Source organism: Hylobates moloch, unplaced genomic scaffold, assembly GCF_009828535.3.
Source record: "Hylobates moloch isolate HMO894 unplaced genomic scaffold, HMol_V3 SCAFFOLD_14, whole genome shotgun sequence".
In the NCBI taxonomy this organism is placed as follows: domain Eukaryota; kingdom Metazoa; phylum Chordata; class Mammalia; order Primates; family Hylobatidae; genus Hylobates; species Hylobates moloch.
In genome coordinates, this window is record NW_026652289.1 from 4,842,791 (window position 1) to 4,861,909 (window position 19,119).

A 19,119-nucleotide genomic window follows, 5' to 3' on the forward strand; every position below is an offset into this window, starting at 1 on the left:
AGTGGAACTGCCAGATCACAAGACACACTCTGTTCTCCTTGACTGGAAAAGGCCAAGCTGCTTCCAAAGCAGGCAAGTATGAGTGGGTGAGAGTTCCCCCGGCTCCACACCCTGACACCCTGACATAATTACATCTCTTACAGCCAGACGAGAGATGCACCAGGGAGGGAAATGCAGAAAAACGTAAACAGTGGCATCAGGGTGGTGGAAAGGTGGTGGTCCCCTGTATTTTTCTAAATGCTTCAATGTTTTTTAAATATTGTTTGAAAAATTGTTTAACATTGCCTAGGAAAACAGAGCCAGCCTGAAACAGACCAGTGATCCATGGTAATAAGAAACTGAGCACTCTGAGTACCGGGACACTCCCTGCACTTACTCCTCTCAGCCATATAAAGCAAAGACCATTATTCTCATTTTAGATATGGAAAACCAGGCTTATAACAGGTGGAATAACTACCCACGATCACACAGCTGAGAGTGTCAGCGTCAGGACCAACTCAGGTTGGACTGATTCCAGGGGTCATGATTGGTTCTCACCAAAAATATGTCTTGATTCTGGGCAAAAAATGCACCACATGGCTTCCCTACAGAGATAATATCTTAATGATGCCCCAGGGTTTGTACCTTGAGAATGAATCATGATGTGGGCAGGAAAAACAAACCTAGCGCTCCTTGAACCCAGGGCCTGGGCCAATTCCTTCCAGCATAGATGAGCTGAACCCATCAACAGCTCAGCCAGTGTCCCCAACCCCAGCAGCACCTCCACCCATGGTGAGCTAAGGCAACGAGTCTACATATGATTGTAAGCTGGCAAGTAGAGGGTCAGGATCTGCGTCCTGGCACAGGAGAGGCGAGAGAGCAGGCATCTCTGGGCAGCAGTGGCACCACTGTAGAAAAGGGCGGCCTCAAATGGGCATGGCTCATGTCACATGGATAGTGACTTTCAGAGAGCAACTTACCAAGCGCGGATTTTTCTGGGCCACGTTATCATCTCCATTCAGTAATAGAGGGTGGGATGCAGCAGCTGGATCAGCTTTTGCGATGTCCACTTCGGAAAGAACCATCTTCCTTCTTTGCAAAGTAAGCTTAAAATAAAGCAGATGCCTATTGAACAGATAAGCAGCTGTGTGCATTCAACCATGGAACCAAACCCACCACCAGAAGGGAAGGCCCCTGGAGGTGGGGACTCTGACTAGTTTTTCATGGTGATGTCCCCAGAGCGTAGAAGAGTGCCTGGGACACAGTGTGTGCTCACTGGCTCTTTATTCACGGAAAGAGAAACAGAGGGACCTAAAGAAGCCAAGGGCAGATGAAGACAAACGCTGCCTCCCTGCTCAAGGCGCTTCAAGAATATCCCTCTAGGCCGGGCCCCAGGGCTCACGCCTGTAATCTCAGCACTTTGGGAGGCCGAGGCAGGTGGATCATGAGGTCAGGAGTTCAATACCACCTGGCCAAGATGGCCAACATGGTAAAACTCGTCTCTACTAAAAATACAAAAATATTAGCCAGGCATGGTGGCGGGCACCTGTAATCCCAACTACTCAGGAGGCTGAGGCAAAGAATTGCTTGAACCCGGCAGGCAGAGGATGCAGTTAGCTGAGATCACGCCACTGCACCCCAGTCTGGGTGACAGAGCAAGACTCTGTCTCAGAAAAAGATAGAATATGCCTCTGTTCCCCAAAAGATTTTCTAAAACTATCTCTTGTCATAATTTTAGGTGGAACTTCAAAAATGTTTTCAGCATAAATTTGAATAGTTGCAAAGGATATAACTTCTGATGCAGTTGTAATACAATTAAAAAGTTTACATTTAAAGGCTGGGCGCGGTAGCTCACGCCTGTATCCTAGCACTTTGGGAGACCAAGGCAAGTGGATCACCTGAGGTCAGGAGTTCGAAGCAAGCTTGGCCAACATAGTGAAACCCCACCTCTACTAAAAATACAAAAATTAGCTGGAAGTGGTGGTGCGTGTCTGTAGTCCCAGCTACTTGGGAGGTGAGGCAGGAGAATCACTTGAACCTGGGAGGTGAAGGTTGCAGTGAGCTGAGATCGCATCACTGCACTCCAGCCTGGGCGACAGAGCGAGACCCCATCTTAAAAACAACAAACAAAAATTTTACATTTAAAAATAAAATTGTTATAGAACTGTTTCCAGTGTAGCCAAGAGAATCCAAATATTATGGTAATTTGATACCCAAACCTTTAGTTTAAAACACTGCACTCCAGCCTGGGTGACAGAGCAAGACTCCGTCTCAAAAAAAAAGAACCAGAACCGTGTGAGCTCTAAATCTTTTAATCTTTTATGCTCTTTCTTTTGATCATCAAGTTCATATTTTCATTCTTTTATTCCCACAAATTGGGGGAAATGAAACGTCATTCATTTTACTCTTGAAAGCATGTAACTGACTGCCTTATACTTGTCTGCCTTACAAATACACATGTATGTATTTGAAATTCATTTTTTAAATGTTGTAGGACAAGTGCCTAAATATGAAATTTTACAATGTCTAATAATCTTGGATAAAAGTAACTGAAAATCTTTCTCCTATGACTCAAAATAAATGTTATAGAAAATAGCATGCACCAACTTACCTCCAATATACGTTCCTTCAAATAAAAGTAACGTCAACAAGTTAAATGGTATCACAGAGTTGTTCTCCTGCACCTCCTTGAAATCAAGCAAAGTGTACAAGTAAGACCCAAACCCGCGGAACACCCGAGAGTACCCACCCACCCAGTCCCATTCCTAAGGCGGAGAACCGTGCAAGTGCAGGAGGGGTGTGCTCTGAAGCCGATTCCAATTTCCCAGAATCCTTTTCCTGTGTTTTGACTATTTTAACTATTTTAATAGATGGATAAAGCACAGAGCTTTGCTGCAAATCTGCTGCCTGGATCAATAATATGTAAGGATGCTCTCCTTGCTTCTCCTCGCAGGAATCTCCCCCGAGAGCCACGTGATCTTTGTCAGTACCATGAGGGTTGAAGGGATAGGTTGTTAAAACAAAACTCATCACCCCTGCCTGTCACCCTGCTCTGTAACATATCTAGCTGCACACCTGAGCCAACGCCCTTTCTCCTGTCACACTGGAGTTCACAGAAACGCCCGTGTCAGGAAAGTTGGGAAGTGCTGCCATGAGTTCATGCTGCCTTGGCTAAAGAACACGTCCCCGACACCAATACTTTAAACTATCCTTTTCTGTCTCCCTTCCCCGGGTTTACACACTTCCAGGGCAGGCACCCTTGCTTGATTTGGAAGGGAAGAAAGGGATGTATGATGTATTCCTTTTTTTTTTTTTTTTTTTGAGACAGAGTCTCGCTTTGTCACCAGGCTGGAGTGCAGTGGCATGATCTTGGCTCACTGCAACCTCCACCTCCTGGATTCAAGCAATTCTCCTGCCTCAGCCTCCCAAGTAGCTGGGACTACAGGCACACGCCACCAGATCTGACTAATTTTTTGTATTTTTTTAGTAGAGATGGGGTCTCACAGTGTTAGCCAGGATGGACTCAATCTCCTGACCTTATAATCCGCCCATCTCTTTTGTCAGGTAGGAGTGGGATGGTTATAAAAGGCAATCCATTGTAAACGGTACTTGCGGAGTCTGACAATCTGGGAATTTATTCCCTAAAACTCCCATGCCTTTGGAAAGACTTCATGTGCCCAGGGCATCCCAGGCTCGATATCAAACACCACCACTTCATCTGCCTCTCAGGAGTACCAGTCTTCTGGGCTATGGTTGCCTCAGCTGGCGTTTTTGCAGCCAGATAAGGAGCATTATTGAGACCAAGACTTGTACCTCATGACCACGGGTTCCACTAGATCAGCTGAAACAGGACTTGGTGAGTAGATTCCCTTCCCTAATTTGCTTCATAAAATGAGATTCTCTGAAAGCTAAACCTTATGGGTTTTGTCTGTAAACCATAAACGTTCGTACCTTTCCCTGATCATTCGGAACATCAGTTTGGATTTCAGGGGCAGGGCAATCTCGGGAGTTCAAACCGGTTTCTTACTGCTCCATGGAACTCGGCATCCAGCTGCAATCTTCAAACTGAACTGAGTGCAGGCACCAGTTCTGGCCTTGGAGGAGCCAAAAGGTGGCGACTCCTAGCTCTCCATCCCAAATTGCTCCTAAAATGTCTTGGCTGCACCCTGTGTTTGGAGAGAGGCTGCAGGGTTCCAGCCCTCCACCCACTCGCTACTGCACAGCCCCACTGGTCAGAGCCTGAGGTGTTAGGTGGCGTGGATGGGGTTATGCACCAGGCTCTTCTCACATCCTGAGCAACTGCCCCCGTGCAGGGGCTTCCTTCCGTCCCTGCCCAGGGCAGGTTTGTGACCATGAAACATAATAATGACTTGTGACCCTAATGTCTCAAAATGGAGGCACTCATATTAGGTGGCATTAAGCCTATAGTAAGCTTTTTTCTTTAGAAACAATAAACATACGTGTTTCTCACTTTCGCTCATAGGAAAGGGGTTTTTCTTCAAAGTGGTAAGCATGTGTGTGGTAGACTAAGGGGATGAGGGAACACTTTCTGTGACCCAATGCCTCCAGAGATCCCAGTGGATAAGGATCCAGTGGCACGCACACCCGTGGAGGGTCGCAAAAGCAGCAAGGGACTGGCAACATCTGAAGCATTTTCAGAATCTTGGCAGTGAGATTTCTGAAAGCTTCTTCCTGACTTTGGCAGCTGGGCAGCCCAGGACGAGGCCCCTGGAGGGACAGATTTCCCTCCACCACCAAGCACTAGAGAGGGACTTCTGGACTCCCTGGAGTGGCTGTCAGTGGGCTGGCCTCCGGAGCCTCCACTGTGGGTCCTCACCCTAATCACTCCCTTTAATCATTGTACTGTGAATGTCTGCTCAATTGTGTGTGTGAATCTCTCACAATAAATCCTGAATTTGAGAATCACTCATTGCCTACTGGGTCATCCTGAAACCTTTTGGGAAAGTGAAAGTTAGCGCACAGGTGGAGGAAACCCGGTTAACATAACAACTAAAATGAACCTGACTGGGTGCAGTGGCTCGTGCCTGTAATCCCAGTACTTTGGGAAGCCAAGGCGGGTGGATCGCTTGAGGCCAGGAATTTGAAACCAGCCTGGCCAACATGGTGAAATGCTGTCTCTACTAAACACATACAAATTAGCCAGGTGTGGTGATGTGTGCCTGTAATCCCAGCTACTCAGGGGACTGAGGCACCAGAATCGCCTGAACCTGGGAGGCGGGGATTGCAGTGAGCTGAGATGGCGCCACTGCACTCCAGCCTGGGCGACAGAGTGAGACCTTGTCTCAAAAGAAAGAAAGAAAGAAAAAAAAGAACCCAATGACCCACTTCATTTCTGCTGTACCTTGGAATGGTGGCTGGATGGTGGCGTTCTCCACTCCAGATTTCAGGGAAGGGGAGTTTTCCTGTAGCCTTCAGACCCAGAACCGATCTCCCAGCAGTGTGGCCACAGAATTCCTGCAATGAGGGTAAAGGTGGCATCCAGGGTTGTCAGGGGGTTTCTCTCCTTGTGGTGAAGCTTCCTCAGCTCAGACCCCATAGAGGAGCAGGGATGGGAGGTAGGATTCAGCCCCCTTCCTCTCCCAAAACCCCTAATAAGGACTAACGTACTGCCTACGTTCTAGGAAATGCCCAAGATGCAAGCGTCTACACTTCCCCAACATAATCCAGTCTAGTTGTTTCTTTTCTTATATACTTTTAAGTTCTGGGGTACATGTGCAGAACGTGCAGGTTTGTTATATAGGTATGCATGTGCCAATCCTGCCTAGTTTTAAAACTAACTCTTGCAGGACTGACATTCACCTTTTCTTCTGAAAGCGTTTTTCCCCTCAAACCCCGCTGGCATTTAAATTTGTTATGAATAAAAGAGAGAACATCTTGCACTTTAGACCAAATGCACTGCTACCTACCAAAGCCCCTGAGCTGGGTGAGCAGGTGGGCGGCAAGGGCGCGAGGGAGGCAGTGGGAGGCGTGTCCACCGCGAAACTGGGATTCCTGGCCGGCAACTGCGGTCCAAGGCTGAAAGATGACACAGCCATTTTAGGAGCCCTTTAGGACTGACACCGGGGGTGGAGGTAGAGGCGTGGTTAGTATCACTGGACTCTACTCCCCAATAACAAACGCGATTTAAAATTTGACCAAATAACTTGGGCCATCCCAATTGCCCAGCTCGGCAGTCACCCGCTGTGAGTGTTGGTGGGGTGGGAGCGCAGGTCTCAGCTGTGCCCGGGCTCCTTCTGCCACCCCCGGGACTGTCCTGCCTCCCTTCGTCCACCGCACCGACTCCACGATCCCGGCCAACTACGATGGACCCCGAGGGTGCGTCAGCCCCACGCGCCGGGGAGGCCCCGGGCATGGCATCCACTGGGGCAGTGGCGGGGAACAGCGGGCAGGGGTCTTCCCGCGCATGCCCCATCTCGGCCCAGCTCGGAACCCCCTTTATTCAGCAGGATCGGCGAGAACTCCTTGAACCTTCTCTCCCCGGCGACCTCCGCACTCTGACTTGGGTTTGCTTTCGCGCGTTCGCAGGAAATAGAAGTCGACGGAAAGCAGTAGTCGGCGTTCGGGTGGGCTCGTGGCCCGCGCAGCCGTGGATCTGAAAGTTTCCCGGCGCCCTTCCCCGCTTACTAGAGTCCCTCGGAGACCTCCCCCGAGCCCCGTCCCCCACCCCTTCCCAACCTCTCCTGCAGGAAGGCCGCGGGTTAGGGGGATGTTTCTGATGAGTCATCAGGAGCCTGGGCAGCCTGGTGGGAATCAGAATCAGGCGTGCTCCGAGCCCGCCCATCAGCGCCCTTGCTATGATTATCATTGTTAGTTACTAGCAGCCGAGAAGGTGCCCCCGCCGTGCCCGTGCTCCGGAGCGCTAGTCTCCGCCACGAACGCCGCTCTCCCAATGCCCTTCTCCGCGCTCCTAGCGCGGTTGCTGGGCACTGGCCCCAGAAGCGACACTCACCGGTCCCCGCGCAGTGCGGAAGTGCGGCCTCCGCTCTCGCTCCGCCGCTTTTACCCCGCGCCTAGCCCCGCCCCGCGCCGCGAAGAAATGAAACTCACAGACCCTGTGCTGCGGGCGGCTCCGGGCGCAGAAACGAAACCTAGCTCCTGGCCCCGCTCCTGCAGCAGCTGCCTCCCGGGAACTCGCGGGAGACGCAGGTTCTCGGGCCCGAACCCAGGCCTGCTGAATCAGAAGCTCATCTCATCAGGCCCGTCTGAGGATCAAGGTGCAACAGAGGCTCCCTAATGGCCCGGAGTCATCCAAGCCTGCACGTATCCTTGAACCTAGGCATGCCCTTCCCCCCGTCGGTTTTGAAAACAGATGCATTGGTAATTGGGGGTCTTCAGTTCCCTCCCAGGGCTCACTGGGATGATCCCAGCACCAGCAGGGACTACCAGGCATTGTGTGCCAATGGCTGCAGAGCCCCTCTTGTCCCGAACTCCGTCCAGCACTCCCACCCCTAACCAGACGCACCCATATCATCTTCCTCCTTTCCCGTTTCCCCTTGCCCACTTCTAGGCCTCCCTGGAGTCTGGCTCATCTGGTCTCTCCAGGGTGGAAACGGGTGTGTGGAAGGAAAATAAAATAAATAAAATAGTAATAATAAAGCTTAAAATAATAAACATAACATAGGTAATAGTTAACATTTAGTATAAGCTATTTAGAAGTAGCACATACACAGGCTAAAATTTTAAGCAGCCCCTCCCAGCATTGTAACGAGTTGCAGATGCAAGCTTATCTCGAAAGCTTATCACCCACCTCCGGACCCCAGCTTCCAACTCTAGTCCAGCTTGGATGATGACTAGTCAATATAACTAAATCGCCAGTTTCCTCAGAATTGTCATGGGTTAAGTGATTTACTGTCTTTGTCTGAAACCTGTATCCTACCTTGTTTTTCCCATCTCAAACGACATATAAGCAAGCTGCTTTCTTTGTTGGGGTTGGCAGCCATTTTGGGCATGAGCCTGCTGTCGGCCCGAATTAAAAGTTCTCTTTTGGCCGGGCGCGGTGGCTCACGCTTGTCATCCCAGCACTTTGGGAGGCCGAGGCGGGTGGATCACGAGGTCAGGAGATGGAGACCACGGTGAAACCCCGTCTCTACTAAAAAATACAAAAAAATTAGCCGGGCGTGGTGGCGGGCGCCTGTAGTCCCAGCTACTCGGAGAGGCTGAGGCAGGAGAATGGCGGGAACCCGGGAGGCGGAGCTTGCAGTGAGCCGAGATCGCGCCACTGCACTCCAGCCTGGGCGACAGAGCGAGACTCCGTCTCAAAAAAGAAAAAAGTTCTCTTTTGGTCTCCACAGGTCTCTTTGTCTTCCTTGGCTAGAGTTTTACTGGAACAGATGAAAGGGGTTGGGGAGGGCTGCGTCAAGCAGACCCATGGGTGGCCCTCCCTTTGGGAGCTCCCATTCCTGACTCACTGGCTGTGAGTGGGGAGTGGTTGGTGTCAGGCCCCTGAGCCCAAGTCAAGCCGTCGCATCCCCTGTGACTTACACGTATACATCCAGATGGCCTGAAGTAACTGAAGATCCACAAAAGAAGTAAAAATAGCCTTAACTGCTGACATTCCACCATTGTGATTTGTTCCTGCCCCACCCTAACTGATCAATGTACTTTGTAATCTCCCCCACCCTTAAGAAGGTTCTTTGTAATTCTCCCTACCCTTGAGAATGTACTTTGAGAGATCCGCCCCCTGCCCCCCAAAACATTGCTCCTAACTCCACTGCCTATCCCAAAACCTATAAGAACTAATGATAATCCACCATCCTTTGCTGACTCTCTTTTCGGACTCAGCCCACCTGCACCCAGGTGAAATAAACAGCCATGTTGCTCACACAAAGCCTGTCTGGTGGTCTCTTCACACGGACGTGCATGAAAGTTGGCACCCTACTTCCATTCTCCTTAGCTCAGCTCATAGTCCCTTACAAGCCCCCACTAAAGACTTCCATGATTAGGAAGGGTCACCCCTAACCAACCCCAAGGCCCAGAACCTGCCCCAGCTTTAGGTCCTGGGGTCAGGGGAAACCTGGTTCGAATCAAATTCAATACCATTGCACCTACAAGACGGGGAGGAGCCCCCTAGCTTGCTCCCTGTGCTGAAGTCTATTTTGCTTTGCAGGATCCACTCCTAGGGCTGGGCAACCCCATCCAAGGGGTTCTTCATCCAAGGCGTTCATCCAAGGGGAACACAAGTTCTCCCAGGAATTAGCGATGACCTCACCTCAACACACACACACACACACTCAACCCCTCTGGGCCTGTTACTTCCTAGTCAAGAACCCAGGCAACAGCACATCCTGAGGGGCTGTGAGCAGACGGGGCTGATGCTTTCTGAAGCAGGAACAGTGCCTTGGGAACCCAGGGTAGGTGTGAGCAGAGCTGGCACTCATGTGAACAGAGACTTCACTCTGGGTGATGCTGCTGCTGCTTCCAACAGCGGGAGGCTTCCCCTAAGGCCCTTGTTCAAGAACAAAATCAGAAAGAGCTGCAGGCAACTGATAACCAGATAGAGGCACAGCCTCAGCCAAGGTAGGACCCGCAAGGGCAGTGAGGCGCCCTGCCCAGGAAACACAGCACACATAGCTCACTCCCAGTTGCTGCAATGCCTCCTTAAGTTTTAAAGCCCTAGGCATTTCCTTTGCCCACCCCAGTCCCTCCCTGGCCTTAGATTTTGGTGCTTCATTGCCTGTAATATGCATATGATATGGCAGGGCCCTGGGGAGTATAGGTGGTTGTTTTGGGGTGTAATTCAGCAGTCATACAATAATAGATCATGTCTACTGAGCATGTAGTATGTGTTAGGTGTCAGTGAGAGGCAGGACTAGCTGGATTTCCTAGGCCGACTAAGAATCCCTAAGCCTAGCTGGGAAGGTGACCACATCCATCTTTAAACACAGGGCTTGCAACTTAGCTCACATCCAACCAATCAGGTAGTAAAGAGAGCTCACTAAAATACTAATTAGGCAAAAACAAGAAGTAAAGAAATAGCCAATCATCTATCACCTGAGAGCACAGGGGAAGGGACAGTGATGGAGATATAAACCCAGGCATTGGAGCCAGCAATGGCAACCCCCTTTGGGTTCCCTCCCTTTGTATGGGATATCTGTTTTCACTCTGTTAAATCTTGCAACTGCACTCTCTTCTGGTCGGTGTTTGTTATGGCTGGAGCTGAGCTTTCACCTGCCATCCACCACTGCTGTTTGCTGTCCGCTGCTGTTTGCTGCCATCACAGACCCACCACTGATTTCCAACCCTCTGGATCCGGCAGGGTGTCCGCTGTGCTCCTGATACAGCAAGGCACCCATTGCCGCTCCCAATCGGGCTAAAGGCTTGCCATTGTTCCTGCATGGCTAAGTGCCGGGTTCGTCCTAATGGAGAACACTCACCGCATGCCCCAAGATTCCATTCCTTGGAATCTGTGAGGCCAAGAACCCCAGCTCAGAGAACAAGAGGCTTGCCGCCATCTTGGAAGCCACCCGGCACCATCTTGGGAGCTCTAAAAACAAGGACCGCCCGGTAACATCAGCTAGAGGGACTCGTGTGCAATCACTCACCTTAACAGCCACCCTCCCGGAGCAGGATTATCACACCATGTTCTCCATGAGAAGACTGAGGCCTCAGGAGCTGGGTTCCATATTGGTAGAGCTATGGTTCCAATCCAGGTGATTATTCTCCAAACCTGTGCTCTTCAGCACCTCCTTGCTATGCTGAAATCAAGAGGCAGCTTCTGTACTTAGGAAGCTCACAACCTCCCACCTGAATTGCAGAGGATGTGCGCTCTATTAAACAAACGGCAGTTACTCTTTTTTTTTTTTTTCTACCAGGTAAGTTTCACACTCTTATACTTTGAGAATGGTCCTCTCTTCTTCCAGGCAACTTCTGATCCAGTCTCAGTCCCCCCCATTGCCATCCCTGAACTCAGCACCCAGGTCACACTCAGAGGCTTTGTTGATGCCCGTCCCTCTACCAGGCTGCCCTCTGTCCACAGGCTCAAAGGGAAATTCGTCTCCCCTGCCTGAAGTAAAGGAGTAAGAGAATGGCTACTCCACAGAGCAACCCTGGAGGCTGCTGGCTGCCCATTTTTATGGTTATTCTTGATGATATGCTAAACGAGGGTGGATTATTCATGCCTCCCCTTTTTAGACCATATAGGGTAACTTCCTGACGTTGCCATGGCATTTGTAAACTGTCATGGCGCTGGTGGGAGTGTAAAAATGAGGACAACCACAGGTCACCCTCGTGGCCATCTCGGTTGTGCTGAGTTTTGACCAGCTTCTTTATTGCAACCTGTTTTATGAGCAAGGTCTTTATGACCTTTATGACCTTGTGCTGACTTCCTGTCTCACCCTGTGACTTAGAATACCTTTTCCGTCTGGGAATGCAGCCCAGTAGGTATCAGCCTCGTTTTAAGATGGAGTTGCTCTGGATGCGCCTCTGACAACAGGGATCTGTTTGGGAAAAGGAATGGCAGGGTTGATGGCTCAGTTCCCAGGCTCGATGTTTCCCTTGGCATAAGGAGTCTGGGGGTCCTGAGATGTTATTTTCTTTTGCACACCTGTCCTCCTCCAGGCCCAGGTGGACTTACGTGCCTGACACCACAGGCTCCTGGACAGGCAGGGCCCAGTGGAGCCTGGACTTGTGGCACTGGCCTGGCCTCTGCTACCAGGCTGAGGACCGGGTCAACCGGCAGCCCCAGGCCCACGCTGGGTGTCGCTGCACTTGGGATCCGGGCATGGCGTGGTTCGGTGCTTCTGGAATGAATGAATGGGGAATCGGAAGGCCGGCCCTGGTCATGCAAACGCGGGCCTCGGGGTCCTCCATTGGGCTTACTTCTCCCTGCCCTCCCTGCCCCCATCGCGAATTTCCCAGACAATTCAGTTTCGGTTTCATTTCTGCTCCCTGGTTTCCAGAAAGGAAAAGTCAAATTGCAGGACTTCAGGCTTCAGAATCCAGGGGGCGGGGAAGAAGGGGGCGGTGCCACAAGGAGGGGCCGGTGTCGCTCACAAACACCACTCGCACCTCCCCCAGCCTGGACCCGGTTCTGCTGGGCCCGGGAGGCGGGTGGTCGCGGAACGGCGGAGCATCCCACAACCTGCCCATCCTCCCGGCTGCATTGCCTGCAAGTCCGTCCGCCTGCCCGCGCCCGCGCCCGTGCCCCCGCCCCCACCCTTGCCCGCTTTGTCCTGCTTGGGCGCGAGTACAAGGACTGGTTCCCTTTGCCTCGTTTCGTTTCCTCTTCTGTGCGTGTGGTATAGACCCGTGCTTCTCAAAGGGTGATTCCTGGAACAGCAGCAGCATTGGCTTCACCTGGGAAATTATTAGAAATGAAGGGTCCGGGGCCATCCCAAGACCCCTGCATTAGCACCTGTATTTTAAGGGCCTTCCTCAGGTGATCCCTTGGCAACTGGGCACGAGAGCGCTGGCGTCGGATGCGGTTGCTCTTGGCCCTCAAGGTCAAGGCCGGACTTTTCCTTTATGTCTGTCTGGGTCTCACCAGAGAGCCCTGCGGGGAGGAGTAGAAGCTGAAATCCTTTGATACTGGTGAGCTTTGGAGAGCCGAGCTGGGGGCTGCAGGACCTGGGTTCAGGCATTGTGTACAGGTGGCCCAGCCATTGAAGGAAAGCAAAATATTTTGCCCTCAAAATTTTTTTTTTTTTTTTTTTTTTTTGAGATGGAGTCTCACTCTTGTCATCCAGGCTGGAGTGCAGTGGAGCGATCTCGGCTCACTGCAACCTTTACCTCCTGGGTTCAAGCGATTCTCGTGCCTCAGCCTCCTGAGTAGCTGGGACTACAGGCATGCGCCACCACGCCCGGCTAGTTTTTGTATTTTTAGTAGAGACAGGGTTTCACCATGTTGGCCAGGCTGGTCTCGAACCCCTGACTTCAGGTGATCCACACGCCTCGGCCTCCTAAAGTGATCTCTGGCGGGATCACGTGTTTATCTGCTGACCTTCTCTCCACTATTATCCTATGACCCTGACACATCCCCCTCTCTGAGAAACACCCAAGAATGATCAATAAATACTAAGGGAACTCAGAGACTGGCGGGATCCTCCATATGCTGAACGCTGGTCCCCTGGGCCCCCTTATTTCTTTCTCTATACTTTGTGTCTTTTTCTTTTCCAAGTCTCTCGTTCCACCTAACGAGAAACACCCACAGGTGTGGAGGGGCAACCCACCCCTTCAGTCGTATTCACAATATTGATTCTATCCATCCATGTGCATGGGATATGTTTCCATTTGTTGGTGACGTCTATGATTTCTTTCAGCAGGATTTTGTACTTTTCCTCGTAGAGGTCTTTCACTTCCTTGGTTAAGTATATTCCTAAGTTTGTTTGTTCATTTGTTTTTGCAGCTATTGTGAAGGGGTTGAGTTCCTGATTTCACTCTCAGCTCTCAGCTTGGTTGCTGTTGGTGTATAGAAGTGCTACTGATTTGTATACATTGATTTTGTATCCTGAAACTTTACTGAATTCATTTATCAGATCTAAGAGCTTTTTGGACAAGTATTTTAAGGTTTTCTAGGTATATAATCATATCATTGGTGAACAGTGACAATTTGACTTACTCTTTACTGATTTGGATGCCTTTCATTTCTTTCTCTTGTCTGATTGCTCTGGCTGGGACTGCCAGTACGATGTTGAATAGATAGAAGTGGTGGAAGTGGGCATCCTTATCTTGCTCCAGTTCTCAGGAGGAATGCTTTCAACTTTTCCCCGTTCAGTATAATGTTGGCTGTGGATTTGTCATGGATAGCTTTTATTACCTTAAGGTATGTCCTTTCCATGCTGATTTTGCCGAGGGTTTTTATCATAAAGGGATGCTGGATTTTGTCAAATGCTTTTTCTGCATCTATTGAGATGCTTATGTAATTTTTGTTTTTAATTCTGTTTATGTGGTGTATCACATTTATTGACTTGCGTATGTTAAAACATCCCTGCATCCATGGTATAAAACCCACCTAACCATGGTGGATTCTTTTCGATATGCTGTTAGATTTGGTTACCTAGTATTTTGTTGAGGATTTTTACATATTTCATCAGGGATATTGGTCTGTAGTTTTCTTTTTTTGTTATGTCCTTTCCTGGTTTTGGTATTAGGGTGATACTGGCTTCATAGAATGATTTAGGGAGGATTCCCTCTTTATCTTTTAGAATAGTTTCAAGTTTTAAAATTGCCAATATTTCAATCTCACTACTTGTTATTAGTCTGTTCAGAGTTTCTATTTCTTCCTGGTTTAATCTAGGAGGGTTGTATATTTCCAGTAATTTATCCCTCTCCTCTAAATTTTCTAGTTTGTGTGGATAAAGGTGTTCATAGTATCCTTGAATGATCTTTTGTATTTCTGTGCTATTGGTTGTATTATCTCCTATTTTATTTCTGACTGAGTTTATTTGGATACTCTCTCTTCTTTTCTTGGTTAATCTTGCTAATGGTCTATCAATATTGTTTATCTTTTCAAAGAACCAGCTTTTTGTTTCATTTACCTTTTGAATTTTTTTGTTTCAATTTCATTTAGTTCTACTCTGATCTTTATTTCTTTTCTTCTGCTGGGTTTGGGTTTGTTTTGTTCTTATTTCTCTAGTTCCTTGAGGTGTCACTTAAGATTGTCCATTTGTGCTTGTCTATTTTTGATGTAGGTATTTAATGCTGTGGACTTTCATCTTAGCACCACTTTTGCTGTATCCCAGAGGTTTTGACAGGTTGTGTCACTACTATTATCATTCAGTTCAAAGAATCTTTTAATTTCCATCTTGATTTCATGCTTGACCCAACAATCATTGAGGAGCAGATTATTTAATTTCCATGTGTTTGCATGGTTTTGAGAGTTCCTTTTGAGTTGATTTCCAATTTTATTACACTGTGGTCTGAGGGAGTGCATGATATAATTCCAATTTTCTTAAACTTATTGAGACTTGTTTTGTGATTATCATATGGTCTACCTTGGAGAATGTTGCATGTGCTGATGAATATAATGTATACTGTTGGTTAGAATATTCTGTACATATTTGTTAAGTCCATTTATTCTAGGGTATAGTTTAAGTCCATTGTTTCTTTGTTGACTTTCTGTCTTGATGACCTGTCTAGTGCTGTCAGTGGAGTATTGAAATCCCCCCACTATTATTGTGTTGCTGTCTATCTTATTTCTTAGGTCCAGTCATAATTGCTTTATAAATTTGGGCGCTCCAGTGTTAGGTGCATATATATTTAGGATTGTGATATTTTCCTGTTGGACTTGTCCTTTTATCATATAATGTCCCTCTTTGTCTTTTTTTTTTTTTAACTGTTGTTGCTTTAAAATCTGTTTTGTCTGGTATAAGAATAGCTACTCCTGCTTGCTTTTGGTGTCTATTTGCATGGAATATATTTTTCCACCCCTTTACCTTAAGTTTTGTGAGTTTTTATGCGTTAGGTGTTTCTCTTGAAGACAGCAGATACTTGGTTGTTGAATTCTTATCCATTCTGCAATTCTGTATCTTTTAAATGAAGCATTTAGGCCATTTACATTCAACATTAGTGTTCAGATGTGAGGTACTATTCTATTTATTGTGCTAGTTGTTGTCTGAATACCTTTTTTTTTTTTTCCATTGTGTTGCTGTTTTATAGGCCATGTGAGATTTATAATTTAAGGAGGTTCTATTTTGGTGTATTTCCATGTTTTGTTTCAAGATTTAGAATTCCTTTTAGCAGTTCTTGTAGTGCCGGCTTGGTAATGGTGAATTCTCTCAGCATTTGTCTGTCTGAAAAAGACTATTTCTCCTTCATTTATGAAGCTTAGTTTTGCTGGATACAAAATTCTTGACTGATAATTATTTTAAGGAGGCTAAAGATAGGACCCCATTCCTTTCTAGCTTGTAGTGTTTCTGCTGAGAAATCTGCTGTTAATGTAATAGGTTTTTCTTTCACCCTAATGCTTTTGCCTTATACCTCTTAAGATTCTTTCCATTGTCTTAACTTTAGATAACCTGGCAACTATGTGCCCAGGTGATGATCTATTTGCAACGAATTTCCCAGGTGTTCTTAGAGCTTCTTGTAGCTGGATGTCTAGATCTTTAGCAACGTCAGGTAATTGTTTCTCAATTATTTCCTCAAATAAGTTTTTCAAACTTATATTTTTCTTCTTACTCAGGAACACCAGTTATTCTTAAGTTTGGTTGTTTAACATAATTCCAAACTTTTCTGAGGCTTTGTTCATTACAATTATTTTTTTCTTAGTCTTTGTCAGATTGGGTTAATTTGAAAGCCTTGTGTTTGAGCTCTGAAGTTCTTTCTTCTGCTTGTTTCATTCAACTGTTGAAACTTTTTCCAGTGTATTTTCCATTTCTCTTTAAGTGTGTCTTCAATTTTCAGAAGTTGTGATTGTTTTTTATTTATGCTATCTAGTTCTCTGGAGATTTTTTCATTCATATCCTGTATTATTTTGTAAATTTCTTTTAGTTGGTATTTACCTTTCTTGTGCCTCCTTGAGTAGCTTAATAATCAACCTTCTAATTGCTTTTTCTAGGAATTCAGAGATTTATTCTTGGTTTGGATCCATTGTTGATAAGCTGGTGTGATCTTTTGAGGGTGTTAAAGAAACTTGTTTTGTCGTATTACCAGAATTGTTTTTCTGGTTCCTTCTCATTTGGGCAGACTATGTCAGAGGGAAGATCTGGGACGCAAGGGCTGCTGTTTGGATTCTTTTGTCCCACAGGGTGATCCTTTGATGTGGTGCTCTCCCCCTTCTCCTAGGGATGGTGCTTCCTGAGAGCTGGACAGCAGTGATTTTTATTACTCTTCAAGGTCTAGCCACCCAGCGGAGCTACCAGGCTCTGAGCTAGTACTGAGAGTGTCTGAAAAAAGCCCTGTGATGTGATACGTCTTTAGGTCTCTCAGCCACGGATACCAGCACCTGCCCTGGTGGAGGTAGCAGGGGAGTGAAGTGGACTCTGTGAGTGTCCTTGCTTGTAATTTTGTTTAGTGTGCTGGTTTTCTCAAATGCCGGTTATGCTAGCAGTGAAGTTGTCACGTGGACAGACTCGAGACCTCTGGCTAGCCAGGATATTACAGGCAGTGGAATTAGCTGCTGTTTCCTTTTTCTCTTGGGGCAGGGTTGTTCTGTTATGAGTTGCTGTAATGGCTTGAGTGGGTTGGCCTCCAGCCAAGAGGTGGCGCTACAAAGAGGGCAATAGCTGCCATAGTATAGGGAGGATACAAGCTTGCCCTAAGGTTGCCTGGACAAGTATTTCTGTTTCTTAAGTGACGGGTGGGGCCATAGAGCTCCCACGAGGTTATGGCTTTTGTCTTTGAATACCAGGGCAGGTAGAGAAAGACCATCAGGTGGGGCAGGGTTAGGCGGAGCTTCTCCTTGGGCAGAGCTTGTTATGGCTGCTGTGGGTGATGGGGTGTGCTTCTCAGGCTTATGGAGATACATTCCCAGGGTGATTATGTCTGCTTCTGCTGTGTCATACAGGACACCAGGAAGGTGAGGGAAAGCTGGCAGTGACAGGCCTCATCCAGCTTCCATGCAGCCAAGAAGGCCAGTCTCACTCTCACCGTGCTCCCCCAACATCCAACAGAGCTGAATTTATATCCAGGCCTCTAGTGCACAGGACTGAGGTCTTGCCCCAGGTTACAAGCCTCCCTGTTGAGAAAGCAAGCAGGGCTTTCAGGCCACGCTCCTCCCCACCCGTCATGGCTTCTGTGCTCCTACCTGCACTTCCCATTTCCCCTTCTCCCTGCCCTGGATGCCATCCAGGAAAATTCACAATCAGCATTATTACCAAGTTCAGCTGGAAGTCTCCTTCCCTGTGGCCCTTCCCCACTTCCACTGGCTGCCCTCCCCAGGGACCCCTGTGAGATTAAAGTCAGAAATGGCTTCCCTGGGTTTCCCTGGGGACCAGGAGTGCCTGAAGGGCTCTTCCCACTGCTTCTACTACTTTATATTTCACTCGGCTCTCTAAATTTATTTCAGCTCTAGGTACTGTTAAATCCTTCCCCCGTGATCTGGATTTTTGGGAGAGGGGATGTGTGTTTGGAGATGCTTTCCCCTCTTCCATTTCGGCTGCTCACAGTTTTTCAGCTGTGTCGCAGTATTTGCAGTGACAAGCCACCTCTTTCAAAGGGTCTGTGAATTCTTTTGGTTTTCCTGGTATGTTCCTGCAGTGGTTCTTGGAGAAAAAGCTCATAATGTGAGTCTCCACATGCTGTTCTATCCATCCAAGTGGAAACTGCACATTAGTCCTGCCTCTTACCCACCATTTTCCCTCTGAAAAAAAAAAAATAGCCAGCTTCTTCCTTTTAGGTTGACATTCTTAATTTTGGAAATCAGTGCTAATGAAACCCAAGTGTTCCTTATGGAAATGTCGTTTGAAGAGTGAGGCTCCCTTGGACCTCCCAGCCTCGTCTAGCTTCTGTGTGACTGTGATGCATGGGTGAGCCCAGGTGAGACACGCAGGGGAACAACACAGACTTCCCACAGAATCCAGAGAAAGAATACATCTGCTGTTTTAAGCCATTAAGTTTTGGGGTGATTGTTACACAGCAATAGGTAACTGGAACATATTCCCAAATTCCACGTTTGGAGGATTGCAAGCAACCAATCAATGTCAGCCTTTCCACGATCATTTGGTGTGCTTCAGGCCAGATCTGCTGCTTTTGAATTAGAGATACCTTTTTCCAAGTTTTTGGTCATTGCTCGAGTTTTGTGTTCAGAATGCACACGTCTATTTTCTTACTTGCTGTAATGGAACAAATTATGCCCCCACCCTCAAATTCCTATGTTGATGCCTTAACTCCCAATGTGACTGCATTTGGAGGTAGGGCCTTTAAAGAGGTGATCAAGCTTAAATGAAGCCCTAAGGGTGGGGACCTGATTCAAGAGGACTGGGGTCCTTGTAAGAGAAGAGAGAGAGGCCAAGCATAGGCCTGGTGAGAAGGTGGCAGTCTGCAAGCCAAGGAGAGAAACTTCAGGAGAAACCAAACCTAGCAACACTTTGATCTCAGACACTTCCAGCCTCTGGAGGTGGGAGGAAATGAATTTCTGTAGCCTAAGCCACCCAGCATGTGATATTTGTTATGGCAGCTATAGCAGACTAATACACTAACATCTGAACACAAATCAAAGAGACCTCTTGGGGATGTTGGTCAAGC

General features: G+C 47.8%; 1 protein-coding gene across 7 annotated transcripts in view; it reads right to left on the reverse strand.

The window, feature by feature from the left end:
* MX1 (MX dynamin like GTPase 1) overlaps window positions 1-7,896 on the reverse strand; it is a 36,536-nt gene extending 28,640 nt beyond the window's left edge. Inside the window, exons 1-5 of one of the 7 annotated variants that reach the window (XM_058427536.1) lie at window positions 7,877-7,896; window positions 5,907-6,015; window positions 5,342-5,454; window positions 2,591-2,666; window positions 960-1,085 (exon numbers count right to left, since the gene is read on the reverse strand). In XM_058427536.1, the coding sequence (XP_058283519.1) occupies window positions 960-1,064 (105 nt within the window). In that variant the 5' untranslated portion in view covers window positions 1,065-1,085; window positions 2,591-2,666; window positions 5,342-5,454; window positions 5,907-6,015; window positions 7,877-7,896. The other 6 variants (XM_032174258.2, XM_032174260.2, XM_032174259.2 and 3 more) reach the window with 6 other exon arrangements.
* Between the last annotated feature and the right edge of the window lie 11,223 nt (window positions 7,897-19,119).